Here is a 13,485-nt window from a genome sequence, read left to right as displayed (position 1 = left end):
ACAAATCATATCTTAGTTTTAAAAATTTTAAAAGCTAAAATTAACTTAGATATATTATATAGTCAAAGAACATAGCCATTCATAAAACTTCTAAACTTTACAAAGCTTACTACCATGGTTCGTAGCGGCTACCATACATTGAAAACTGTATGTTTGCAATTTTATCCTGATCATCAAAACTTAAACTAAGAGGTTTTTTTTTTTTAAGTAACACAGATTTTGAAATTTCTACTGCAAATAAAATAATTTAAATCATAATCAGTGAAAGAGAATTCATAATTTTATTATATTAGTACCTTTTGAGATCACTACACTACGATATCATAGATTCTATAGCAGCTGCTATTTCAGGATTTATTAAATAAGGATGTGAGCTAAATTATGTGATGCATATAACAAATTCTATATAAACTATCTATCCTACGAAGAATGAAATTGCTGTAATGTTCAGTCACATCACTGAACTACAATCAAATGTTCTGGCCATAGCTGCCATATCATGCATGTAGTGAGAACTGAATACTAAAAGCCCTTATGGCCTGTAAAGTCCCCAGTCGTGGTTTACAACTGTCTGACCTCCATCCACAACAAGATTATGGCCGCTCACATATTTAGATTCATCACTGGCCAAATAAAGAGCAGCCTCTGCAATATCCTCTGCTTTAAGAATCGTCCCCTTCAAGTTACCTACGCTGCAACCCCACGCCTCCACTTCATCCTTCCCCTTTCCTGCATAGTCCATTATAAGCCCGGTTGCAACAAGAGAAGGAGAAACGCAGTTGACTCTGATGCCATGTTTACCAAGCTCAGCTGCACCATTTTTAGTGAGGCCTATAATTGCATGTTTTGAGGCCGTGTAAGCATAAGCTGTAACGCCACCCATAATCCCCGAAACACTGCCTGTTGAAATAATACACCCTTTTCTGTTGGGTATCATAACGCTGGCTGCATGCTTAATGCCGTGCATTACTCCTTTTACGTTTACATTCATGGTGCGTTCAAATTGCTCCATCTCATACTCTGCAACACTATTTCGATGCCCATCTCCAGTACCAGCGTTATTGAACATAACATCCAGTTTTCCATGCTTTTCCATGGCCAAATCCACTGCTGCTCTCACGTCTTGCTCTTTGCTCACATCACAGTGAATATAGGTTGCGGATTGTGAGAGAGATTCTGCAAGCTTATGACCAGCATCATCTGCGATGTCTGCAATTATGACTTTGGCTCCATGTTTGCTGAAGAGGCGAACAGTGGCTTCTCCAATACCTTGTGCTCCGCCTGTAATAATTGCAACCTTTCCCTGCAATCTGCACATTCAAACTGGACTTCATGATTATCTGCAAACAAGATTAATTGAAATAAGAAGAAAAATATGAACACCGAAGTATTTACCTTTCTTGTAATACAGATGTAGACATAGTTCTTTCTTTTATGAAGTTGAGATGGCGTAAAGCTAGAACAGATAGTTGTCTGATAATTTAGAGAAGACATCAACTATATATAGCAATATGAAAAAAAGAGTAGTTGGAATTATTTATTAGGTGATTCCAAAAAATCTAAATTCAGATGGAACAGTTCGAAATTTTCAAAGAGAATTGAATATGGTAGGTGGATTGTAGATTTTCAGTTACATCAAAATTCTTGGCAGGTTTAAGGGAAATTTTAAAGTAGCGTTTTCATTTATACTTAGAATGATGGTCGGCCGGAAAGATTATGGTTAGTAGTGATGCTCAGTTGGAAAGGTTAACTTTTATATTTGGAGTAATTAAGTAAGTGGATTGCAGATTTTCATTTACATCAAAATTTGAACTTTTAAAGTAGCATTTTCATTTATATTTAGATTGATGGTCAGTGAAAAGGTTTTTTTTAATATTTGGGATGGTTATTTCAAAAGTGAACTTTAAGTCGGCATCTTCATTTATATTTCAAGTGACAGTTATTTAAGGAGAACAATTTATAGAGGTGACGATTAATCTAACATTTCTTATGTGTCAATAAACATTCAAATCAGCTTTTTCATCTATATTTACAGTGATGGTTAGTCCATAAAGTCAATTTTTAGAAGTGCAGTGGTACTCCAACACTTTCCTATAAGAGGAATTGAATTTGGGTTGAGTCTTTAATATGACATGTAGATCTATAATCACGCCAAAACTTATAGATATTATTGAACTTCCAAATCAACATCTTCACCTATAATTAAATTGATTATTTTATAAGATTATTATAATTATGATCCAACATGAACAATAAACATAGAAGCGAACTCATGTTACCTCCATCTATAACTCACTAAGTTTTACAACATTGCACCACATAAACTGGACAACAAATATTTACAAGACTACATTGATAGTTGATAGTTATGAAAATTTCAGCTTAATCATATTAAAAGATTTAAACATCAATTAAGAGTAACACATCACCACATCACCAAGATACATAACCCTTAGAAATTTTAAAATATTGCACCACATAAACTAAGGGTGATGATTTAAAAGGCTACATTGATGATTGAGATGATGAAAATTTCAGCTTAATCATCTTGAAAATAGATTTAAACATCAATCAAAAAGCTAGCCTGAATTTTTTTAGCACGTCCTTTAAAATTACATTGTACTTGCAAAGAAAACTTGTCAAAATAAATAGTATTAGTACTCTCTTGATTTTTGTGTTCTATGCCTTAATTATTACTACCTATGTACCCTATGAAACTAGATATCACTACTAATAACATCATTTTATAGTTGATTAAAAGACAAATATCACTCAAAGAATATTTACATGTGGTATTAGAGATATTGCATTTTATATTAATTAGTTTACTAATATGCACTTGTGTATTTTCTATATTCTTTCTTTTGGAGACACTAATAGTTATTTATATGATTGAAATAAATAGTTTTGTAAGTTATTTTTTATATAATATAATTTTGATATTTTTCATATTATTTATAAATATAATTATTTATTATTATTTTTATATTGATTCTAAAATCTATAGTATTAGTATATATTTGTAATCAAAATCATAAAAAATTTTAAATTTTTATTTTATTTTTTATAATTTATAATAAATTCTCATTGTATCATTTATGATATGAAATATGATGTCAATGAAAGTTATTTTTAGTCATAGTAAAGAAAGAGTCATGAGAGCTTATCTTTAAGAAAATAAAATATATTTGCACTTATAGATTTAAGAATTAAAAGTATTGAGCGAATTAAATAAATATTGAGCTTACACAACTATAATTGGTGAAAAAGAGGGCTCATCGTCATGGATGAAAGAGCCTAACACATAATTGAAATTTTTAATTGGGAAGATTATACCTTATGATTAATAGTGATGGTGATGTATTTGTCTTTAGGGAAGTCCCCCGAGTGTGCAATAACATGATAAAACATAACATAATCCATCATGAAACCATACTTGAAGATAGGTTGTTGTAGCTTGTTGCACCTTATACCCAGATCTACTCTTGAATTAATTGAATTAGAACTCTGGACTTGTGATATTAATAGACATTGCATATGATAAAAGATAACTCTATATATGATTATCAAGGTATTTGTGAGTTTAGGAGAACACATAATGATCAAATTAAAATATTAGGATCAAATCACAAATGACAAAGGTCGACACTCACAGACGTCAATTTAGGCCCCTTTTGGAATGAATCAAGCAGGAAGAACCATAGTGAACTCAAACTATGACATTGGGCACCCTAACCCTCTCAATTAATGAGTAGAGAAGGTGGTGGCAGTATATCATGATCTAGTATCAACATTAGCATATAACAATAGTAGGCTAGTATAAGGACTAAATAGGGTTTAAATGATCCATCATAGTAGGCACACTAAAGTAGAGGCACAATAAGAGTGTGAAATTGTAAAAGGATGTAATTTACTACACTACATTTAGTAGCCACTTTAGCAAGACTATAAACATTAAATTCTCATACTCATGATAAAGTAGATATAAATTGATAGAGAACAATTGAGAGAAAGAAAAACTAGGAATAGAATTTGACTCTAAGCTGAGAGAAGCAATCCCCCAAACTTAGGATCCTATCAATCCACAAAACAAATTCAAATATACACATATGCAAAGAAAAAAACATTAATATTAAAATAAACAAAAGGTTCCAAGTCAACTAGATGATGAGATCTCAATATAAATATTACCTAAAGTACTAGTATCATTCTTAGAATTTTATTGTAAGAGCACAAGGGGACATATAGAAAGAGATAAGAGCGTGCACCAATGTGAGACCGATTCATGGTCTATCAACTAGCAACTTGTATTATGCTAATGATCCACAATGATGGTATTAATTCTATTGCAAACAAGATGTGTTGTATTGGGTGATTCATGTATTGAACAAAACAATCAAATTAGAAAGCCACACTATACAAGCTAATCAATACTTGAGAAATCATACATGATAGCAATGATGATTAGGCAAATAAGTTGTGTTATGTTAGATGACCAATGATTAGGGAGAATAAAAAATGTTTGATAAAGGATTAATATAGCAAGTTATATTATGCTAGAAGATCGGGATGAGTCATATGGATGTCATTGGCTAGCAAGTTGTATTATCCTAGGTAATACAAAGATTATAAATTCTTAAAGGATCAAAATAGTTAGCCTTTCTATTCCAAATGATAAATAAAATATTATATGACATGCAAGCTTCTAGAGATAAATTGATAACTATGCCTCTTAGGGTGTTATGCAACACACCACCACCACTTTGAAGGCACATGAATGAATAAATACAAGAAAAAACAAGTCTTCATATGTTCCCTTAAGATGTCAACATGTTTCTATGTTGATATCTTAAGGAATATAGAGATCTATATCAATGACCAAATGCCTTAAACAACAAGAAGATATCATTTTTCAAAAAATAAATGCATTCCAAGACAGATATCATAAATCTCAATAGAAATTAAGTAGATCAAATGGAGCCATTTTATTAAAATAAAACTTCTTCAAATGCATGGATGTCTAATTAATGATCTAGAATGCAAATATTTCACACTAAATTGAATGTACATGAGGTTGAATCTAGAAACTATGCATGAATGTGTGTATAGAGATCCTTAGTACATTTCCAATGACACAAGAATCACAAAATGTTATGATACCAAATGCAAAAAAAAATATAAAAAAATGTAAAATCAAATCACCAATATTACTCACCAACTTCACTCTAAATTAATAAAATCAAACTTTTTTTAATGATACCTTATTCTAAAAACTTAATATACTAATAAAAAGATATCAAAAAAATAACTTCTTTAGACCTGTAAATTGAGAGTAATAGCAATTTTCTAGTTGAGGGATATTGGTGTTACTAGCATGGGTGCAAATTCAAAGTGGTGTAGGGATAGTGGTCCTACTAGCATGGGTGCAAATTCAAAGTGGTGTAGATTGATTTTAGATAGTCGAATTTTTTTGTCCACTATATGTGCTTTAGTGTAGAACTACCAAGGAAGTGGAAATCATGAAGGTGAAAATGGTAACACCACTTTCTAGGATTATCGCCTATGGGTTGCGCATAGCCAACCATAACACCTTTCTTGTTATTGGGCATCTATATTTTCCATTGAATCATCCTACCCAAATTTTAATGGAAAATCCCTAAAATCATATCGATGGTACTTGAATGACACTGACTAATTTAGGTAGAGTACAAAGACTATAAATAGTACTATATATGTTACCGAATAATTTGAATACAATATAGACTAGTATGATTAGTATGTATCTATACTATTTAGATTCTTTACGATTGAACATATGAGATTCTATGCACCTTTTTTAAAAAATTTAGATCTTTAAACTCAATTTATATCATGCATTCTAAAATATAGATTTCTATATATGAAAATGGATATTTTTAGGGTCTTTAAGACTCAATGATGAGACCTATTTCACTCTAGAGTGCACTTGAAAAAACCTCCTACCTTGTGATCTTTGATTTCAAGAATTATATTATAGATATAAACCTCTAATACCATGGTGGAGTCACTAATTGACTCAATTTCTAAGGACCACCTATTAAATCCAAATTTTCTTTCTACAAGAGAAATACATGCTTGATTATGGTGTCAAATGAATTATGATCAATTGATAAAAAGATACAATCAAAATGTACATAGTTTTCAATCTGGTGTGCATAAGATTGGGAGATATTATTTACTAAGATGTTGAAAAGCATCTTAATCTTATACCATGTGATGACTATGGATAAGATAATATGTGTTTTACAGACTTCTAGAAATATTCTTAACTTTAGGAGTAAACATAACATGTGAAAATGAATGAATAGGATCTAACTAATGGTTAGTTAGATAATATGTCTTGTTCACCCTATAAAGGAGAACTTAGATTGACAATAGCCTTGTTTACACCAAAAAAGTTAGTATAAATTTGATTATGTATCAACACTTAACAAATATTCACATCACCTCTATGGTTGCAATTGCCTAAAAGATATAACTTAACTCAAAATAAACCCGAAACAAAAGATAAAATTACTGAACACACATCTTTCATCATTACACATAATATGACTCATTTTTACTTTTCCAAACAAAAACAAATAAATACATACATTTCTTAAATTGTACAGCTAAGAAATTAAAAAATAAAAACATTTTAAAAAGTTTACAATTTATTTTTAAAATATTATTTTCTATCTTATAATCTATTTAATTGATATGATAAGAATCTTTTAAGAAAAGACGAAAGAAATATATTTAACTTCTCTTCTAGAATTTTCTCTCTCCAATACTTTTCACCTATTTCTAACTAGAGATTTCAGCCTTACAAAACGTGGGGTGGTTGCAAAGCGTTTTCCACAAGGGCTATTAAAATGCCATATCAACGTAAACCTACAATATGGGGCAACTCAACATCATAATAAAGCTAGATGTGACTTTCAGGTGAAAATTCAAATGGAAGCAGCGACCTGCGATAGCTAGCTTACACAAAAACATCTTTCCTCAATTGACTTTAATACCTGCATCCAAGAATGTGTGTTACGAACGCCTAAAAATTGAAAGCAGTGAACGAGTTGGGCGGTCACAGTTGAAAAATTTGGGTAGGAAAAATGACCGTTGAAAAATTTGGGTAGGAAAAATGTTCTTTCTTCTTGACCATATAGAGTGAAAGAGTTTGGCGCTCACAGTTGAAAAGTTTATTGTTTGCCAGACTTTCTTTCCTCACTCAACCGACTGCAAGCACTTTGGCATAGGAAAACAGTCATGAAAAGCGGCGGTTCATAATGTTAATCAGAAAAACATCGGTTTCATTGTTGTTGTTAGAGAACAATCCCGATCAAGAAATCATAATCAATTTAGTCGTACCTACCAGTATAACACAGATTCGGAGCATCTCACTTGTAATACTCGTCTGAAAAAGATGAGTTCCCTTGCTGTGTTTAGGCTATTCCACTCACTAGATCGCAGATATTGTAGTTGCAACTGATAATAATACATATTGAAACCCATTGAAAATAGTAGCATTTACATTTGGGTGGTGGTTTAATAGTATATCAAGTTATTTGATGTTTCATGGGATTTTAGCTGTATTATTTTGAAATATTATTATTATTATTATTATTAATTTTCAGTCTATGAATAGTGATTCATAAAATATTTATTCAAACTATGAGAATTTTCTTTGTTATTGAGTGAACCTATTAGGTGTTCATTATAATTAAATATAGATATATATTTTGTTTTGGAAAAATGTATATATTAATTAAAGAAATAATGTACAATAGAGATATCTTTAAAAAGAAACAATCATGAAAGGGCAATTTAGAATTGAATACATCTGAAACAAAGATTTATAATGAGGAGCATAACAACATGAAATGTTGAAGTGAAATAATATAAGTACAATTTTCATTTCATAACAAGATCGGTATCACTTCTCTCAAAGAGTATCTAGAACATGCTTCTTCAGAATGAAATTCATGGTTGTGAGTAGTGATCCATAGTGATCTTTACCTATACAAAATCAGCTTTAACTTGAATTCTATGCACCTAAATATTATTTCCTCACCACAAGATAGCTAGTCCTCCCAAAGCACCCAGAGAAGGAGAAGTGATGAATTTCCATTTCTTCCACATACGGGATGGTTGGGAATTCTCTCCTTCTAAAAATTTAGTCTCCTGCAATATAACCAAGTTCACCCCTAAAGACTCTAGCTGAGACTTGATAAGGCATCTATTGTTAGGTGCATTTAATACCCTAACATTCCATGTAATAATTCTAACGACTTTGTGGAGGACAACAAGTTCTCCACTGTCTCATTTTATAATCCAATGTTGTTTGAATCTTTGCTTTGGTTTCTTCCTTCATTTTTTTACTTTTTTTAGGTTATAGCTCCAGTACCTTTAAAATTTTTAGGAGGTCCCTTCATGTTTAAAGATAAAGGCATTTTATGAATAGCAAAATTGAATTAGATTTTTGAATCAGGATCTTCCAAATAAATTTTAATCTAAACCTCTTCTAGATTTTAAATAGAGCACCTGTAATCTAAACTTTGGACAATATGTTCCTATTTATCATATTTCACCTCATCTTCAAACACCTTTTCTCCAATCCCATCTTCATTGGCCACTGAATTTTCTATTTCTACTAGTTTCTATTTGCATGCCTTAAAACAAGATTTCCTCCACAATATTTTCAAAATCTCCTGCTAAAAAGGGATCTTTGAAATCTAAAAGAAAAAGACTGATTGCCTCTCTAGAATATCCTAACAAGATATACCTCTTCTAAAGAACATTACTTTGTAGGAAGATAGTTTGAGGCTTAGAATTTATCAAAGAGGTGGTCCCTAATTTATGATAAGTAGAACCTTTGAAAATGGAGCCCAATGTACTCAATTCAACTGATAGTAGAGGGGATGTGTGACTTGAGGTAGTGAGGGATGAAAGAGAGATATATTACCAAAATGACGGTTTTTAAGATTTGAAATCTCAATCATTCTTTGTTTTTTACAAAATCCTAGATCCCTTGGCTAGTTATTTATGCTCTATTATTTATTAAAAAATAGTTTCAAAGACCAGTTTTGCATCTCGGAGAAGGTCAAGGTCTTCCCTGTTTCATGGGCCTTAAATTGATTTTCCAACATTTTGACCATATCAATAAAAGATGAATGAGATAGTACTAGATCATGTAAAGAACAAGCCAAAAGAGATGTATCATATGTTTTCTTCTTAGGTTCAATCCACCATAATTAACTTATTTTTGAAAAAGAATATAATCTTTGTTCTGGGCTAGTGAACATGAATTTTAAGTAGAAATCAAATCCTCACACACCTTGATATCTTCTTGTCTCATAGCCTAACAATATGAAGTGAAATGTCCAAATTTATGAATGTCATTATCAACAACTACTGGGTCATCTATAATTATTTTTTGAGATCATAAACCAAATTTGAATTTAATAATTTTTTTTTTGAAAATGGTTTCTTCAAGTCCAACAAAATGCAAAACTAAATGGGTAGTTCTATATATTCAAAGGTTTTGATATCATGCTTCAAAAAATGCCCATTTTCTTAGCTAAAATTTATACTACTTTCATATCTCGATATTTCAGAATAAGAGAGGGCAGTTAGGGCAGTTAGATCCAGAATGGGGTAAAGTTCAGTGAAGCCAAGAGAATATCAAAATTAGGAATCTCTATCAGTCTTATTAAAGAAAATAAAAATAATAAACTCTCCCCAAAATCAATAAAATATACTTGAAGAACCTGTAGTACTCTTCCTCGTTTGAACTTATAAGACTCATATTTTATTATTGTTTACTTTCAGTGGATACATTACCATGATGTGTTAATCAGACTTATATGACACTATTTCATGCTTTATCTAGATATGAGATGCATAATTTATTTTCAGTATTTCAATACTTGTGATTTATGGCATTTTATGGATTATTGCTATGTACTGACACTTTACTTTATCTATGCAATGTGAAATTATATGTTGTGTGTCTGCAAGTGTATTGGATGCAAGGGAACGATTTTCCTTCACTCATTTCAGTGAGACAGGGAACGTCGTGATTCTCCTTCATTGTTGTGTATGTCGTGTTTTTAATATTGTATAGATGCATGTGTGGTTCGGTGATGCAGGATATTGCAGGTACAAGTACCAGGTAGCTACGGGTTATCGTCTCCACTTGGTTGCATAGGTTTGAGTGTGCCTTATATTGTCCGATGGAAGTGGAGGAGGTAGTAGTTGACCCTATTTTTACTCAATTACACTCGTGTGAGTGTCATTAGTTGGTCTTCCTATCAGTTTGCTCGGCCTTCATATTTTGTCGTTTGATCTTTTTATGAGTATTTACTTGAGGTTTGTTCAGTTTGTGTGTTTTAGTGTATTTAATTAATTAATTAAATTTATGGAGCTATCTCATAGTTGGTATTTTTGAATTATGGATTTAATGCATCGAGATTATAAATTTAATTAATTAAAATATAATTATTATATTAAGTTGCAAGCTACATGATATTGGAAATATATTTTATTTAAATTTTAGTGAAAAATAAATTAGATTAATTTCATTTATTGTTTCCTAGAATTTAAAAAAAATAAAAGAATAAAAGAATGAATAAATAAATAAAAGAATAAAAGAATAAATAAATAAATGAATAAAAAAATTAATTAGAATTGAAGTATTTCTTTAATTTCTTTATTTAGAAAATTAATTAATTTGCATGAGAAAAGAAAAGAAAGAAAAATGATTTTTAATTATTGCATATTAACTTATCCTTTGTTAGAAAATTAGAAAAGAAAATAAAATTGCTTTTATTACTAAATTTAGGTATTTGGGAAAAATATATTCAACCTATAACATTAGTTTAAAAAGGGTAATAGGTCTTTATTTTAGAGAGACACGGGAAACAAGTCAGGGATTTAGGTGAATAGAAATTTATTTTGAAACTTGTTAAAGGATTGGTTCTCTTCTACAAATTTCTTCTAGGAAAGCTATACCAGGTTGGGTGGCTTCATTTGATTGTTTGTTTTAAAGAAAATATTTTATTCATTTCTTCTTTTTGAATGATGTGTGTGTTAAGATGTTTGTCAAATCTAAAATTTTGTCTGATTATTTCTTGTTCTTGGCTAAAGTCCATTCCTGAAGTTAATTTTTGGTTTATGGAAAGAAGTTATTTTCTAGGTGTTTTTAGATTAAAATTTTTAGAAGATTTGGAAAAGTTATTATGGCAAATTTTGCCAAGATTTTTATTGTGCATGGAAATTGCAAGATTTGGAAGGAATGAGATTTACCAGAGAAATCATTCCCTCTTGTTTGATTTTTGTTTCGATAGTTAGCTATGGTAGTCCTTTTTAATATTTGTGTATCTCTATGGAATTATTTAGTTATTTTAGAAATAAATTTAATCATTAATTAAATTTGTTGTTTTATTAAAAGTTAAGGGAAATTGTTTTATTATATTATTTTGGAGAAATTATGTATTAATTAATTTCCCTATTAATAAATTTGATTGGAAATAAATTTTGGTTGAAAATAGAATTTACTGGTTTTTAGGTTATTGTATGTTAAAAAAAAATAAAAAATTAAATTAATAATAAAAAATAAAAAGTAAAAAAAACAAATAAAATAATAATAATAATAATAATAATATTGATCATTGGAGTTTTTGTTTTAGATGAATGGCATGTGTGCGGGGGTGTCTGAGTAGTCGAGCTAGGGTTTCATGGCCCTAGCTCGAGTGCGGGGTGTTTGTAGGTACAGCGGGGAAGGGATTTGCAAGGGGTTGGGGGAGCTCAGCGGCTGCGGGGGTAGTGCTGGGTGAGGTGGGTGTTGCGGGGGTTTTGGGGGGTGGGGCTTTAGCTACACGAGGACAGGGCTAAGGCTGTGCAGGGGTGGGATTTTGGGTTGCTGCGATTCTCTTCCCGTGGGTCAGGGGGTGTCGCCAGGCCCTCCTTTCGGTGGTGTGGGAGGGGGGGTGCCTTGGGAGCCATGCTTCCTTGGGTGGCCCCTTTGGGGTGGGGGTGCTTGGTCCTCATATTTTATTTTTGTTGTTTTGATGTTGACTCTTGGTGGTGAGGCTTCGTTGGATGCATCAGCTATGAATTTTCGGGTTGCGGTGGGCTCAAAACCCCCACTTTAGAGTATGAAGACTTTTAACAATAATCTCTTTTCATCTAATTCTGGGAATGGGAGTGCTAGGAGTTCTCGCATTATGAAGATTAATGGATGTTTGTAGAGATGGAGTGAGAGGCTGAAGTTGGTCATTCCTCCTAAGATGATAGCTGAAGACATTGATTATTTTTCAAAACACTCCCTTTATTGCAAGTTTTTGGGAATGAGGGTGTCCTTGCAGTTTTTGGAAAACTGGGCGCAGAGGACTTGGGTACTGGAAGGGGAAATGGAGATTAAGCTGTTGGCAAATACCTATTTCCTGGTTACTTTCAACTGCATGAAAGATCGCCATAGGGTATTTGAGGGCGGCCTGTATTTTTACAACCAAGTGGGTTTGTTCATCAAACCTTAGCATGCAAGGTTTAATCCTTCTAAGGAGCTCCCAAATAGGGTTCGAGTGTGGGTTCGGCCACCACATTTTCCTGTGGAATTCTGTCGAGAGGATGTGCTACGGATGCTTGCTGCTTTGTTAGGGAGGCCAATGGGATCTTCAACACAAACCCTAGGGAGAAATGTAGTGACCTTCGCGCGCATTTGTGTTGAAATTGATCTTAGTAAACTATTGCTAGATACTATAGATATGTGCGCAGGTTCTTATTCTTGGGTTCCGTAGTTAGATTCTGAGACTCTACCATTTTGGTGTCGTTTGTGTCATGAGTATGGTCATTTATAACATAAATGTCCTAGATATAAACCGGTGGTGCACCAATCTTAGCAGTCGGACCCGAGCCCAGATAGGGCTGAGAAAGGGAAAGTTGCCATGTTGGTCAAGGTTGAGGGTACCAATGGTTATATTGTAGTTAAGACAAAGAACAAGAACCGAGGACAAAAGAGGCCCTTACAGGAGAGATAGGGGGAGGATTCTTTCAACAGATTCGAGGTCCTGGATGATCTTAGCCACTAGGAATTTAATCTGGGGTTTATCCCTCTAGATCAAGGTGCATCAAGGGGGGTACTAGAAAGTGTAATTGAGGACTCTACTAAGGCCCTGGTACTAGCTGGAAGCCAACAGATGGAGATGGATCAGCCTGTAGGGGTCTAGCTGGAACCCACGCATGGTTTGGAGGAGAATTTGGTTGAGGGGAAGGGTTCTCCAATAGCTTTGAAATTGGACTCGATTGGGGTGAAAAGTAATAAGTCCTCCGCCCTCCTGGGTCTGCATTAGAAAGATATTAAGAAAAGTGCTTCAAAGAAGAGCTCAAAGGCTGGCAGAAAGAAGGATCTGGATAAGATCAAATTCATGGGGGAGAACTTGGTTGAGTCAGGGTCAATAAAGACTTTGG

General features: G+C 32.4%; 1 protein-coding gene across 1 annotated transcript; it reads right to left on the bottom strand.

The window, feature by feature from the left end:
* Positions 1–262: 262 nt before the first annotated feature.
* On the bottom strand, positions 263–1,455 carry LOC131064483 (borneol dehydrogenase, mitochondrial-like). The gene is made up of 2 exons (XM_057998643.2): positions 1,396–1,455; positions 263–1,310 (listed from the first exon to the last, which is right to left on the bottom strand). Exons 1-2 carry the CDS (start codon positions 1,419–1,421, stop codon positions 533–535), a joined length of 804 nt encoding a protein of 267 aa, XP_057854626.2. The 5' UTR covers positions 1,422–1,455; the 3' UTR covers positions 263–532.
* Between the last annotated feature and the right edge of the window lie 12,030 nt (positions 1,456–13,485).

This window comes from Cryptomeria japonica, chromosome 7, assembly GCF_030272615.1.
Source record: "Cryptomeria japonica chromosome 7, Sugi_1.0, whole genome shotgun sequence".
Lineage (NCBI taxonomy): Eukaryota > Viridiplantae > Streptophyta > Pinopsida > Cupressales > Cupressaceae > Cryptomeria > Cryptomeria japonica.
Note: the sequence above shows the minus strand (reverse complement) of the source record. Positions and strands in the feature narration are given on the sequence as shown.

Bases quoted from the DNA above. Each gene is read 5' to 3' on its own strand.
- LOC131064483 (XM_057998643.2), bottom strand. From the start codon at position 1,421: ATGTCTACATCTGTATTACAAGAAAG. The intron at 1,311-1,395 runs GTAAATACTTCG...TTGAATGTGCAG, and splicing joins ACATCTGTATTACAAGAAAG to ATTGCAGGGAAAGGTTGCAA.